General features: G+C 43.0%; 2 protein-coding genes across 2 annotated transcripts; one reads left to right on the forward strand and one right to left on the reverse strand.

The window, feature by feature from the left end:
* The first annotated feature begins 514 nt into the window (after positions 1-514).
* On the forward strand, positions 515-9,250 carry LOC100285218 (uncharacterized). Its single transcript, NM_001158112.2, has 11 exons — positions 515-694; positions 784-1,300; positions 2,622-2,746; positions 2,830-3,028; positions 3,750-3,978; positions 4,079-4,245; positions 4,357-4,566; positions 5,402-5,512; positions 5,608-5,784; positions 7,825-8,268; positions 8,668-9,250. Exons 1-11 carry the CDS (start codon positions 639-641, stop codon positions 8,956-8,958), a joined length of 2,526 nt encoding a protein of 841 aa, NP_001151584.2. The 5' UTR covers positions 515-638; the 3' UTR covers positions 8,959-9,250.
* Positions 9,251-9,776: 526 nt separating this feature from the next.
* Positions 9,777-10,341, reverse strand: LOC100283851 (mitochondrial import receptor subunit TOM7-1). The gene has a single exon (NM_001156749.2). The coding sequence runs from the start codon at positions 10,240-10,242 to the stop codon at positions 10,003-10,005; it is 240 nt and encodes a 79-aa protein (NP_001150221.1). The 5' UTR covers positions 10,243-10,341; the 3' UTR covers positions 9,777-10,002.
* Positions 10,342-14,338: the final 3,997 nt, after the last annotated feature.

Consider the following 14,338-nt stretch of genomic DNA (forward strand, 5'->3'; position numbering starts at 1 on the left):
CTTCGCTACCAAATGAAATAAATCGAATATGAAGTTTTTAAATTTTGTCAAACAGTGCAACTTTGGTATACGGTGTATCTACATTCGATATTGTTTGTAAAATTTTAAAAATTTGAATATTAAAATCTATCAAATTAAAACAAATATTTGAGATACTAAATAACTTCAATAAAAATCTTATCAATATAAAACCTGTAGATCAGGTTGGCAGCATAACTTTGGTATTAACATATAAACATATTCAAGACCATTTACAATTAATAAATTAGAATTTTAAAATCTATAAATCTAAAGCATATATATGAGACTCTAAATAACTTTAAATTATTAAAAAATAGTTAAAAATTTATAAGCGGTATTGATAACTGTCCTGTCATCGTGTTGTCACAACTTTTATTTTCCCAAATGTTCTTTATTTTCTACTGTTGAATAATAGAAACTCATAGTGCAAACTCATAGTGCATCCACGAAAGCGTATTTGCTTATGGTCCACCTGTCAGCCTCTAGTGCTACCCTGTTCACAGACCACAGTCCCAATTCCCAAACTCAGATCCAAGCAAAGCAAACATCACGGCTCGTCGCAGTCGTCTTCCTCCCCACGCGAGGCCAGATCCAACCTGCCTCGGCCGACCACCGCCATGGCTCCCACGGTCCCTTCGGCGGCGAAGTCTGCCTCTCCTTCCCAACCTTCCGGGTTTTCCTCTGTCCCCCGCTCCGCCACCCGAAACCTCCCTCTTCCCGAACCCTAAACTAACTAGGCAATTGACGACTCTGTGAGTGCAGGAAGAGCGAGGTGGCAGATCTGAAGCAGCAGCTGCGGCAGCTGGCGGGGAGCCGCGCTCCCGATGCGGACGACCAGCGCCGTGATGTCTTCAAGAGGGTGATCTCCTGCATGACGGCCGGCATCGACGTGTCGGCCGCGTTCGGGGAGATGGTGCTCTGCTCCGCCACCTCCGACGTAGTAACCAAGAAGATGTGCTATCTCTATGTAGGCTCCCACGCGCGCGCGCACCCGGACCTAGCACTCCTGACCATCAACTTCCTCCAGCGGGACTGCCGTGATCAGGACCCCACCATTCGCGGCCTCGCGCTCCGCAGCCTCTGCTCCCTCCGTGTCCCCAACCTTGTCGAGTATCTCGTTACGCCACTCACGACCGGGCTGAAGGATCCTAGCGCCTACGTCCGGACGATCGCTGCTGTTGGTGCTGCCAAGTTGTATCACATATCTGCCACAGCTTGCATTGATGCTGACCTTCCGGCTTCGCTCAAGGCGCTCATGCTCTCCGATCCAGACGCACAGGTGAAGTACCCTGGCACGAACTGCTTGGTGAAGCTATGCAGTAATCGTATCACATTATTGCTAATATGTTTCAACGGCTGCTTCCTCAATAAAGAATCTGATATTAGCCATTACAACGAAACTCGTTCGCAAAATTGCCATCAGGCCCACATTTCATAGACGTAGATGGAACCACAATTCATAGACTCAGGGGTAATTATAGCAAGGAGGCAACATTTCAAGTGACAAAATTCTAATTATTTCTCTTAAGTCAATGGAAAACTGTTGATCTGTATTCTGTGGATTTAACATGTGAAAAAATAACCTTTTGCATTCTGTGGATTTAACATGGAGCTGGAAATATGTGTTTGATGCACACGGAGCGGAACCCAACTCTGGTTGAGTTTAGGCACTGCATGTTGAACTGATAAAATTGGGAGCACCACGTAGCTGTCTGGTTTACAGCTTGTTTGATTACATAGATGAATGAAAGTGGGCAAGTCGCTACTGTGGCTGCATATTCATGATTATTCCCTTAACAACAAAACTACTGCAATCTGCCTTTTTTTGGCTGTGTTGCAAGTTTCAGCCACCTACAGTTTTGTGGTTAATTGGTTATAAAGTATTAAGTAAACACCATTTTTCTTTTTGCCTTTTGCTTAGATTGTCTGATAACATCATTCAGTCTGAAAGTTCAACCTGTCTTGTATATAATCTGTTCTTTTAGTTTTGCATGACAATTTAACCTGCAATGTCATAAACTGTAATTGCATGGCAATTTAACCTGTGGTGTTTGTACAATACCTGCAAGTTGTCTAATATGAGTGTGAATTTGAAATTCACGGCTATTTGTTTCTATGTATAGCAGAAGCTATATATGCACGATACTTTTGAGTTTTCCTGATCAGCATCAAGTTTACAAATCCATCGTTATTCATTTCTGGAACATCAAAACTCAGTAGCTGAAATGATCTTATGTAGTTGTGTTTGTCGTGTGGCTTCGGTTAAAAGGCATTTCAGCTATGAACCAGCGAGGTATTTTATTATTCTGATCGATTGCAGTTGGTGCTTTGGTTTAACTGATTAATGATGGGTCCAATCCATTGTTGTCCATTTTTGGAACATCAAAACTCAGTTGCTTAAATGAGCTTATGTTTGTTATGTGGCTTCCATTAAAAGGTTGTTTTGTAAGTTCTGTGTTTCAGCTATGAGCCTGTAGGGGGTATTGTATTATTCTGAACGATTGCAGCTGGTGCTTTGGTTCAACTGATTAATGATTGGATGATATCTTGTTGAATACTGTGCTTTTCTGTGATAAGCTGATTATATCAGTGACTTGCAGGTAGTTGCCAATTGCCTACATGCATTGCAGGAGATCTGGACCCTAGAAGCTGCTAACTCAGAGGCAGCAGCAAGAGAGATTGAGACATTGTATAGCAAGCCAGTGGTATTTTACCTGTTAAACAAGTGAGTTTTAACCTGGCTTTGGAGCATTTTCTGTTAAATAATCCCAATGTGATTTTTCTTGAGTTCTCTATTTTTACGTGCAGGATCAAAGAGTTCAGTGAATGGGCACAGTGTATTGTTCTTGAGTTGGCATCAAAGTTCCTTCCATCTGATAATAACGAAATATTTGACATAATGAATCTGCTGGAGGATAGACTTCAGCATGCAAATGGAGCTGTTGTTTTGGCAACGATTAAAGTTTTTCTCCATTTGACAATGTCTATGACTGATGTCCATCAACAGGTGCACATATTACTCCCAGAGATATGGTTTGGATATGAGATTTAGTATATGAGCACCTTTGTAGGATGCATAAAAACAAAATCTTACTTGGATTAAAAAACTTGTCCGGTAGGGGAAAGACCACCCTCATGGTATTATATTAAGAAGAAGCTCAATCGGAACCCCAACCGAGAAAGGTCACGAAAGCTGCCCCCGTGCAACATGAGGGTCCGCCCCCTATAGGTCAGATACCCATACGCGAGGATCCCCCCCATAGGTCACTCCATCTCATGTGCACACAATCAGGGGAATCAGCGAGTGACCTTTTTTTAACCTCAACCTGAAATTCGCTCCCACTGGATTGAAATCAGGACTTAAGGAGTGCTACTCAGACCACCTAACCAACTCAGCTAGAGGCCCTTTCGCCTTGGATTAAGATCCCATAACAGACTAGCACATGACACCACAAGAACCACAAAATTGGTCTTTAGATGAGTTGTAGCCTTCTCACATTTATGTTACGATATGCAATAAATACGATGAATGTGCCATTTCGAAAGTCTGTTGGCTGTAGATAATGCTGTTAATGTAGTTGATTTTTTTTTTCTGAAGTCCATGGATACTTTATTTCTTTGGATTTCTCATGTTTATGGGTTATTTTTTGTCTTATTTTTGTGTTTGATTTATCTCATCAGCCTTTGGTGGAAGATCCATCTAATCTCTTTTAGCTCTTATGTTTTAGGTTTATGAACGTATTAAAGCACCCTTGCTTACTCTGGTGGGTGCTGGCAGTCCTGAACAGTCATACTCTGTGCTATGCCATCTACATCTTCTGGTGATGCGTGCTCCAATGTTATTTTCCTCGGACTATAAAAGCTTCTACTGCCAATTTAGTGATCCTTCATATGTGAAGAAGTTGAAACTTGAGATGTTGACTGCTATAGCAAATGAAAGCAACACATATGAGATTGGTATATGCCTGATATTCTATTTCCAACTATAATTTGATATGTTTTCTTATTAATTACTATTATTTTTAAAATATCGATTTTGCATGTTTCTTTCCACCAGTCACTGAACTATGTGAATATGCTGGAAATGTTGATGTACCAATTGCAAGAGAGTCTATCCGGGCAGTTGGAAAAATAGCACTGCAGCAGTATGATGTTAATGCCATTGTGGACAGGCTTCTACAATTTCTTGAAATGGATAAGGATTATGTGACTGCTGAAACTCTAGTAAGTGTTTGTAATGCTAGTTACTGATCTTTACTCATGATCTAGTCTAGCAGGATTACGATTTACATTCCACTTGTATCTTGATGTTTTGGATTTAAAAATAAAACGCAGGTCTTGGTGAAAGATCTTCTCAGAAAATATCCTCAATGGAGTCATGATTGTATAGCAGTTGTGGGAAATATCAGCAGCAAAAACATTCAGGAGCCAAAAGGAAAAGCAGCTCTCATATGGATGTTGGGAGAATATTCACAGGACATGCATGATGCTCCATACATCCTTGAAAGTCTTGTTGAAAACTGGGATGAAGAGCACTCTCCTGAGGTACCAACATGTTCTTATTTTGTACCGTTTATCTTATCCAGTAGTTGACTATGTTGTCCCATATTTTATGTGCTATAATGGGCTCCAGTACTTCATTTTCTTACATTTTGTACTAGGTTAGCAAAGTCGCTAAAAACTATTGTCCATACTCCATAGCAAGGAAAATATTGATCTACTTTTTCTTGTGCGTGCATCGGAAGTTTGTTGTTCACAGTACTCTAGTGAAAGATAAGTACGGTTTTTTGGCTGCACGCAGTCAACCATTTCATATTTTGTTTTTGATTATTACTCTAGAGGCCCTTTCACGTTTTGATTATGAATTGCGTTTTGTGTGTTGAGTTTGTATATTTGGAAATGATATTAGTATGTCTTGAAAAGTAGTTGCATACTAATTTCGCCATACCCTATGAATATAATGCAACGTTAGATTACTTGTCAAAGTTGTTTTAGGGGACTGTGATGATGTCCAAGATTGCACTTATTTTTGACTGGAGTACATACATGACTGACAAATGTGTCCCAAAATCAGTAACAGTAGCATACACATCTAAGATAAGGGAGACCATTTAATTACAACTGAAATTTTTTAATTGGTGGAATGGAAGTTTAGGTATCATGTATGAACTATGAAAATCATTCACTTCTTGCTACACACTGAAATTGAGGATGACTTTGTTACACTTATCTCAATTATCATTTTGAGCCTTGTAGTATTACCCTGATATTAGTGTAGAATTCCATGCATCTCCTTTAGATTTTTTATGGGATGTCCCTATCCATTAGCTACTCATTCTTGAGCTCCACTTAACTTTTCCATTGATACTGTATCTTGAAGGTTCGCTTGCATCTCCTGACAGCAGTGATGAAATGTTTCTTTAAAAGACCCCCAGAGACACAGAAGGCACTAGGGGATACATTAGCAGCTGGTCTATCTGACACCCATCAGGTCAGGATTTGTTTAGGTTTCTGCTATAAAAGGTGGATTATTCATCATCACTGGTGAAAAGATTTTGATCTAGCTAAACCTCACATCTGTTGCAGGATGTTCATGACAGAGCACTTTTTTACTACAGGCTTTTGCAATACAGTCCTAATGTAGCAGAACGTGTAGTAAACCCTCCCAAGCAAGCTGTCTCTGTATTTGCAGACACACAGAGCAGTGAAATCAAAGATCGGATATTCGATGAGTTCAACAGTCTATCAGTTGTATATCAGAAGGTATGCAAATTAATCTGATCTGAACCATTGCTAAATTTTTTACATATGGAGACCTTTACTTGCTATTTTATGCGATTCTGAGTGTGTTTGGTTGCCCGCATATGGTTGTATACATAGTTCTATTTTGGATGGCTGCATTGGTTCTAATGCAGCATTAAATAATACAAAAGGGGACCTTGAGGCTGCATTGCCTAGCACACAAAATTCGGGCCGGGCTGCGGAGTGCAGGCTTGAATAAGCTAGGGGGCCCATGGAATTCAACCCCTCACCTCTGTACCTCCACCACACGCTCAGCCCCAGTTTGCATGGCAAGCAGGCCATAGAGTTGGAGAATGGAAACCCTAACCCTAATCAGGGTTGGGAGTGCATATTTATAAGCCAAGTAGTTGGGCCAAGCCCATTACAAAGAGGGGTATACAGTAATTACACAGGGACTGACCCAAAACCCTAAAGGGATTCTAACACATGGTGCTGCTACCAAGCACACCTCTGCTGTTGCCCTGCCAGCTTTGCGCTACTTGTAACATTGGGGTGTGTGTGTGTGTGGGGGGGGGGGTATCATCTCCTAAGACAGGGCGAGGCGGTGAGGTGTCACAACTGCGATCTTCAGCGGCAGAGGTCCTGCTGGAGTGTCGAGGGATGCTGGCCACAGTTCCGTCTCGGTGCCCAACAGAAGCCCCCTGACCCACTTGACTTTGGTGTTGCTAGTCTACAGCTCGGCCTATGCATCAGAGGTCCAGGCCTTCACCTTCACCTCCATGTTCACCACAGACAGTGATGCGAAGCTTGCCAGCCACCTTCCTGCTCCGCTCCCCACCCCGCACAGCTGACTGAAGCTTGCTACTCAGCTAATAGATCTCATTGATGCCAGTGAACGTGAGGGTTGGGGTCCCTAGCGCTCTACTGCTGTTGTGCCTGCGTGGCAGGCTTGGCAACGAAGTGACATTAAGCTTTGATTTGTTATCTTCTTGGTCTGGTTCTTGCCTGGTGTGCTCTAGAACTTGTCGAGCATGAGTCTTCTCTTTCTGTTTTTTTGGGCTCCTTGGTTTGGAATTCATCCATTGTGGCTTTGTGGGTGTGAGGAGGCTGCCATCGGCTTGTTTGGTCTTGAGGGATTGAGGGACAGGAGATGGGAAGGAGATTACAAATTTTCCTCACACAATGAAAATAAGGAGACTATGCAACAAAACGCAGGCATCAACACAATCTTACACATTGCAAAGTGTTCTACGGAATCAACTAAATACCAGCGGTCTGCATCAGTTTATGCTGGTTTAGTCTATCCTGTATTGGGCCTAATGCAGTCTAGGAGGGATGGCCATCCTTCTACGGTGCTACTTTTAGTTTAGTATGCTTGCTTTCAAGTTGCCTTCCCTTTCGGTGATGATTGTACTTGAGTTAATGTTTTGACATAGCAACAGACACTTCAGTTCTATAATAGATTATTTTTCACTTTTGATGTGCGGTTTTGCTGAATACTAGTAGGCTTGTGGATTTTCGTTAACTGTTCTCAATGATTTTGTTAAATGGGTGGTTGATTTCAAGCACTATCAACTTTGCCTCCTGACAAATTATGAATTCTTTAGATAAGTTCTATGATATATTGTCTTTGATTTTCCTAAAAAAGATAATGATTTTGAGTGAAAGAACTGTATGGAAGGTTGGTAACATTGTATGTTTAGCTAATACATCATACAAGAGATTAAGGCTGTCTTCAACTGTAAAGGCAGTTGTAGGCCCATGACAAGCACTTCTGCAGACCCTTGCTTGATGTACATGTAAAGTGAAACAAGTGACTCAAATAGAGTTCATGGCTTTGCTATGTTTTGGTATTCTGTGATGCAAAAACAGCAAAACAAGCCTTTTATGGCTGGAGTATTTTTTTTTTCACATTTCTTTGATGTGCACTTAATTCAATTTACAAATGCTGGAGCTGACAGGAGCATGTGTTCATAGCAAGGCAGCTACGAGCTACCCAAATATTGAGTATATGTTATTAAAAGTTTGCATAAAAGGTACTAACATCTATGTATTTGGCAGCCATCGTACATGTTTACAGATAAGGAGCATCGCGGACCATTTGAGTACTCAGAGGATCTTACAGGCTTGACTGAGGATCCAGAAAATGTAATTTCTGCCCAAAGATATCAAGAAAATGATAATGATCTTTTGCTAAGTACTTCAGATAAAGAGGACAATGGTACAAGAGCCAGCAATGGTTCTTCCACCTCTACATACAATGCTCCTTCCGATTTGATTAGTCCTTCATTGATAAGCTCGCAAGCACCAGCTGAAACTTCACTAGTAAATACTGGTGGGACATATTCCTCACAATCAAACTTCAGTCTCGATGACCTTCTTGGCCTTAGCGTTACTGAAGCTCCTGCTTTACCACAACCAACACTGGCCCTTAACTCAAAGCCTGTGCTAGATCCTGGTACGTTCCAGAGGAAATGGGGCCAGCTAGCATTGGCACTGTCTCAGGTATGCTACTATTAGGTTTTCGTCAATGCATTTTCTGATTACAAGCTGAGCAACATACATAGCCTTTTCACGTCTTGGTCGATTCTCTTACGGTTTTTGCAAAGTGGCCTACTGCATGAGATCTTTTTTTATATTTGTTGTAGTTGTCTAATATATTTGTTTTCTGACGGAGAGTATTTAAGTCTGTTCCAATTCATTGCCTCTGAACAGTGCTTTCGCCTGGTTCAGGGTCATGACTTAGCAGAGTGATCTAATGAATTTAAGCCCTAAGTGCCATGTCTAGGGCGTATCTTACCTTGAAATTTGTCTCCCAATATGTCTGATATCAACCGCCATATGTTATTGGCAACGTTTTTTCGATTCTAGTCTGAAATGTTTTGTACTGTGTTTCGTTGACAGGAATGTTCTTTGAGTCCACAAGGGGCAGTAGCTTTGATGAATCCCCAATCACTCATCCGTCATATGCAAAGCAATCACATCCAATGTATTGCTTCAGGCGGTCAGCCTCCGAACTACAAGTTCTTTTTCTATGCTCAAAAAGATGGGGCTGCTGCTTTCTTCCTTGTTGAATGTATTGTCAACACAGCATCAGCGAAGGCACAGCTCAAAATCAAGGCTGATGATGGAACTGCTGCTGAGGCATTCTCGAGTTTGTTTCAGTCAGCCTTGTCCAAATTTGGGCTTTCTTGATCCTGAGTAATTTGTCTGAGCGATTCACCGGTCCACAGTTTTTTATGGGTTTCACAGTTTGCCCCAACTCCACTGTCTTGGCTTGTCCAGTACTTGTGATCATATTATTGGAGAATCAGAGTAGAAGGTGCAAAAGGGTACTGGAGTTTTGCGGAGCTAAAAATCCTATTTGTACTATTTGGGTGAACTGTGCATTTGTACATGACTACATGTCACCCAGATAAATAGCTGGGTTATTTAGGACTGTACTGTTTGATGTTCTGGGTTATTTAGGATTGTGATAGTTTGATGCCTTGATCTCTTCTGAAGGGTTTCGTTTCCTTGAAGGATGTAGAAACAACACGCAACAACCCCTTTCATGTATGCTATTTACCATTTCTTGCACAGATGATCAATAAGATGTTTCGTCTTCCATTTTGATTCGTATTATTTAGTACTATTTTGACATTTCATTGAGACTGAGTAGCAAAGTAATCTGATGTTGTAGCTGTTAGTGCATTGCTACCAAGGTTGTTAGAATGGCGTAACTTTTGCTGCTACTCGTAAGTAACCGCAAAGCACTAGTTCCGAACCGGTTTGCATTTTGCAAAAGCGTATATGAGTTATGAATTTGCCCAATATTATAATTATCATGATTAACAATCCCACGCTTTGTGCTACGAAAATGGGGCAACTAAAATTCACTATCACGGCGAAACTGAACGACATATTAATCACATATGTAGGCTAGTCGATGTCAGATTCAACAAGACCACAACCATCCAAAACATCAGCACAAGACGCGCAACAAAATCAGTACACGCAGACGAAAACGGATATAGTTCATACAATCATAAGCACTGCAGATCACATAACCAAGACATTTTTGATCCGATGTATAGAAGACATCCGCCACTACAAAATTATTAAACCAAATCCTTCAAATTCGCCCAGAAAGCATGATCCACCTTCTTCAACTCGATCTCGGACATATGTAAGCAAATGAAGTACCAGCTACAAACTACTACGGACCGACCTCATCCGGGCCCTGACGGGGAGATCCGATCAGACGGGGGAGAGGAGCTGGAACACGGAGGGCTTGGGCTCGGAGTTCATGCCGATGACGATGACGAGGGGGATGAAGCCGTAGTGCGCCACCACCTTCGCCTTCTTCATCGTCCACGTGGTCCACTCCTTCATGAGCCGCACCGTGGTCGCCGCCGCGGTGGCGTCCTCGTCGTCGGCGGTGGCCTTCTTCCCGCCCTTGCCCTTGGGCTTCGACTTCAGCGACGGACGCGACGCCATGGAGGATCCCCCGAACTGGATCCGACGAGCCGAGAGCAAAACCCTAGGGAGGCGGAGGCGGAGGCGTTTGGGGATTGTTTGATCTGATGGCTAGATGGTGCGGAGCCCCTCCTGGTAGTAATATTTGTTAGCTGGGCTTTCATAGTTGGATGGACCGGACATTCTGGGCTCTTTTCTAGTGGGCCGATCTAATAGCATTAGTCAAATATATGGAACCCATATGACGAAGAGTCTTTCTTATCTTTTATATGCCGAACGATAATGACATAATTAGTGGCTGGCCGGCAGTAGCTCATTTCAAATTCTCGTCGGTAACATGTTCTTCCCTCCATCGATAGCATCTGCCAAGTGATTTGACTTGTACAGTTGTACTCCATATTGGTCTCCGATGGAGATTTGTGTTCGTTTTTTTTTTGCCTCCGTGCTATGATGGGTGCGTTATGTTAAGCTCGGTTAGTTATGTTAAACTCGATTAGTTCGATCAGTAGGATTGGATTAGTGATCCTTGTTAAAATATAACAAGCTTATTACCATTAGGCTAGCTGAAAGGGAATTAGGCTTACACCTAGTCCCTAATTAATTTTGGTGGTTGAATTGCTCAACACAAACAATTGGACTAACTAGTTGGCCCAAGTGTATAGATTACACAGGTGTAAAAGGTTCACACTCAGCCAATAAAAAGACCAAGTTTTGGATTCAACAAAGGAGCAAAGTGGGAACCGAAGGCCCTCTGGTCTGGGAGCACCGGACTGTCCGGTGTACACCGGACAGTATCCGGTGCACCACCGGACAGTGTCCGGTGCACCAGAGGACTCTAGCTCAAACTCGCCACCTTCGGGAATTTCCAGAGGCACTCGCGCTATAATTCACCGGACTGTCCGGTGCGCCGAGGATCAGCCTCAGGAACTCGCCAGCTTCGGGAAACTCCAACGGCTAGTTCGCTATAATTCACCGGACTGTCCGGTGTGCACCGGACTGTCCGGTGCACTTCCGGAGCAACGGCTACCTCCGCGCCAACGGCTACCTGCGGCGCATTAAATGCGCGCGCAGCGCGCGCAGAAGTCAGGCGCGCCCATACTGGCACACCGGACAAGGAACAGTGCATGTCCGGTGTGCACCGGACACCCAGGCGGGCCCACAAGTCAGAAGCTCCAACGGTCAGAATCCAACGGCAGTGATGACGTGGCAGGGGGCACCGGACTGTCCGGTGTGCCATCGAACAGACAGCCTCCCAACGGCCACTTTTGGTGGTTGGGGCTATAAATACCCCAACCACCCCACCATTCATTGTATCCAAGTTTTCCACTTCCCAACTACTATAAGAGCTCTAGCATTCAATTCTAGACACACCAAAGAGATCAAATCCTCTCCAAATTCCACACAACACCATAGTGATTAGAGAGAGAGATTTGCTTGTGTTCTTTCGAGCTCTTGCTCTTGGATTGCTTTCTTCTTTCTTGATCTTTTCTTTGCAATCAAACTCACTTGTAAATTGAGGCAAGAGACACCAATCTTGTGGTGGTCCTTGTGGGAACTTTGTGTTCCAAGTGATTGAGAAGAGAAAGCTCACTCGATCCGAGGGATCGTTTGAGAGAGGGAAGGGTTGAAAGAGACCCGGCCTTTGTGGCCTCCTCAACGGAGAGTAGGTTTGCAAGAACCGAACCTCGGTAAAACAAATCCGCGTGTCTCACTTGCTTATTCGCTTGCGATTTGTTTTGCACCCTCTCTCGCGGACTCGTTTATATTTCTAACGCTAACCCGACTTGTAGTTGTGATTATATTTGTAAATTTCAGTTTCGCCCTATTCACCCCCCTCTAGGCGACTTTCAATTGGTATCAGAGCCCGGTGCTTCATTAGAGCCTAACCGCTCGAAGTGATGTCGGGAGATCACGCCAAGAAGGAGATGGAGACCGGCGAAAAGGCCACTACAAGCCACGGGAGCACTTCATCGGAAGAGTCCCGCACCAAGAGAAAGGAGAAGAAGAAGAGCTCCTCCAACAAAGGGAAGGAGAAGAAATCTTCTTCTCACCACAAAGAGAAGAAGGAAAAATCCTCTTCCCACAAGTCGCATCGGAAAGGTGACAAGCACAAGAGGATGAGGAAGGTGGTCTACTACGAAACCGACACTTCATCAACATCGACCTCCGACTCCGATGCGCCCTCCGTAACTTCTAAACGCCAAGAGCATAAGAAGTTTAGTAAGATTCCCCTACATTATCCTCGCATTTCTAAACATGCACATTTACTTTCCGTCCCATTAGGCAAACCACCAACTTTTGATGGTGAAGATTATGCTAGGTGGAGTGATTTAATGCGATTCCATCTAACCTCACTCCACAAAAGTATATGGGATGTTGTTGAGATTGGTGCACAGGTACCATCCGTAGGGGATGAAGACTATGATGAGGATGAGGTGACCCAAATCGAGCACTTCAACTCTCAAGCAACGACAATACTCCTCGCCTCTTTAAGTAGAGAGGAGTATAACAAGGTTCAAGGGTTGAAGAGCGCCAAGGAGATTTGGGATGTGCTCAAAACCGCGCACGAGGGAGATGAGCTTACAAAGATCACCAAGCGGGAAACGATCGAGGGGGAGCTCGGTCGCTTCCGGCTTCGCAAAGGGGAAGAGCCACAACACATGTACAACCGGCTCAAGACCTTGGTGAACCAAGTGCGCAACCTCGGGAGCGTAAAGTGGGATGACCATGAAATGGTTAAGGTTATTCTAAGATCTCTTATTTTCCTTAACCCTACTCAAGTTCAATTAATTCGTGGTAATCCAAGATATACTAAAATGACCCCCGAGGAAGTAATCGGGCATTTTGTAAGTTTTGAGTGCATGATCGAAGGCTCGAGGAAGATCAACGAGCTTGATGATCCATCTACATCCGAAGCTCAACCCGTCGCATTCAAGGCGACGGAAGACAAGAAGGAGGAGTCTACACCAAGTCGACAACCAATAGACGCCTCCAAGCTCGACAATGAGGAAATGACGCTCGTCATCAAGAGCTTCCGCCAAATCCTCAAGCAAAGGAGAGGGAAAGACTACAAGTCCCGCTCCAAGAAGGTTTGCTACAAGTGTGGTAAGCCCGGTCATTTTATTGCTAAATGTCCTATATCAAGTGACAGTGACCGAGGCGACGACAAGAATGGGAGAAGAAAAGAGAAGAAGAGGTACTACAAGAAGAAGGGCGGCGATGCCCATGTTTGTCGGGAGTGGGACTCCGACGAAAGCTCAAGCGACTCCTCCGACGACGAGGACGCCGCCAACATCGCCGTCACCAAGGGACTTCTCTTCCCCAACGTCGGCCACAAATGCCTCATGGCAAAGGACGGCAAAAGGAAGAAGGTAAAATCAAGATCCTCCACTAAATATGAAACCTCTAGTGATGAAAATGCTAGTGATGAGGAGGATAACTTGCGTACTCTTTTTGCCAATCTTAACATGGAACAAAAGGAAAAATTAAATGAATTAATTAGTGCTATTCATGAAAAGGATGACCTTTTGGATTCCCAAGAGGATTGTCTAATTAAAGAAAACAAGAAACATGTTAAGGTTAAAAAGGCTTATGCTCTAGAAGTAGAAAAATGTGAAAAATTATCTAGTGAGCTAAGCACTTGCCGGGAGATGATTGACAACCTTAGACATGAAAATGCTAGTTTAAATGCTAAGGTTGATTCACATGTTTGTAATGTTTCAATTCCCAATCCTAGAGATAATAATGATGATTTGCTTGCTAGGATTGAAGAATTGAACATTTCTCTTGCTAGCCTTAGAGTAGAAAATGAAAATTTAATTGCTAAGGCTAAAGAACTAGATGTTTGCAATACTACCATTTCCAATCTTAGAGATAAAAATGATATTCTTCATGCTAAGATTGTTGAACTTAATTCTTGCAAACCCTCTACATCTATTGTTGAGCATGTATCTATTTGTACTAGATGTAGAGATGTTGATGTTAATGCTATTCATGATCATATGGCTTTAATTAAACAACAAAATGATCATATAGCAAAACTAGATGCTAAAATTGCCGAGCACAACTTAGAAAATGAGAAATTTAAATTTGCTCGTAGCATGCTTTATAATGGGAG

Source organism: Zea mays, chromosome 8 (assembly GCF_902167145.1).
Source record: "Zea mays cultivar B73 chromosome 8, Zm-B73-REFERENCE-NAM-5.0, whole genome shotgun sequence".
Taxonomy (NCBI): domain Eukaryota; kingdom Viridiplantae; phylum Streptophyta; class Magnoliopsida; order Poales; family Poaceae; genus Zea; species Zea mays.

What these genes read in the sequence shown, in the direction of transcription:
- LOC100285218 (NM_001158112.2), top strand. Translation starts at nt 639, where the DNA reads ATGGCTCCCACGGTCCCTTCGGCGGCGAAGTCTGCCTCTCCTTCCCAA. An exon ending in AAGCAACACATATGAGATTG is followed by an intron (nt 3,979 to 4,078) that starts GTATATGCCTGA and finishes TCTTTCCACCAG; the next exon opens with TCACTGAACTATGTGAATAT. An exon ending in ATGTGACTGCTGAAACTCTA is followed by an intron (nt 4,246 to 4,356) that starts GTAAGTGTTTGT and finishes AATAAAACGCAG; the next exon opens with GTCTTGGTGAAAGATCTTCT.
- LOC100283851 (NM_001156749.2), bottom strand. Translation starts at nt 10,242, where the DNA reads ATGGCGTCGCGTCCGTCGCTGAAGTCGAAGCCCAAGGGCAAGGGCGGG.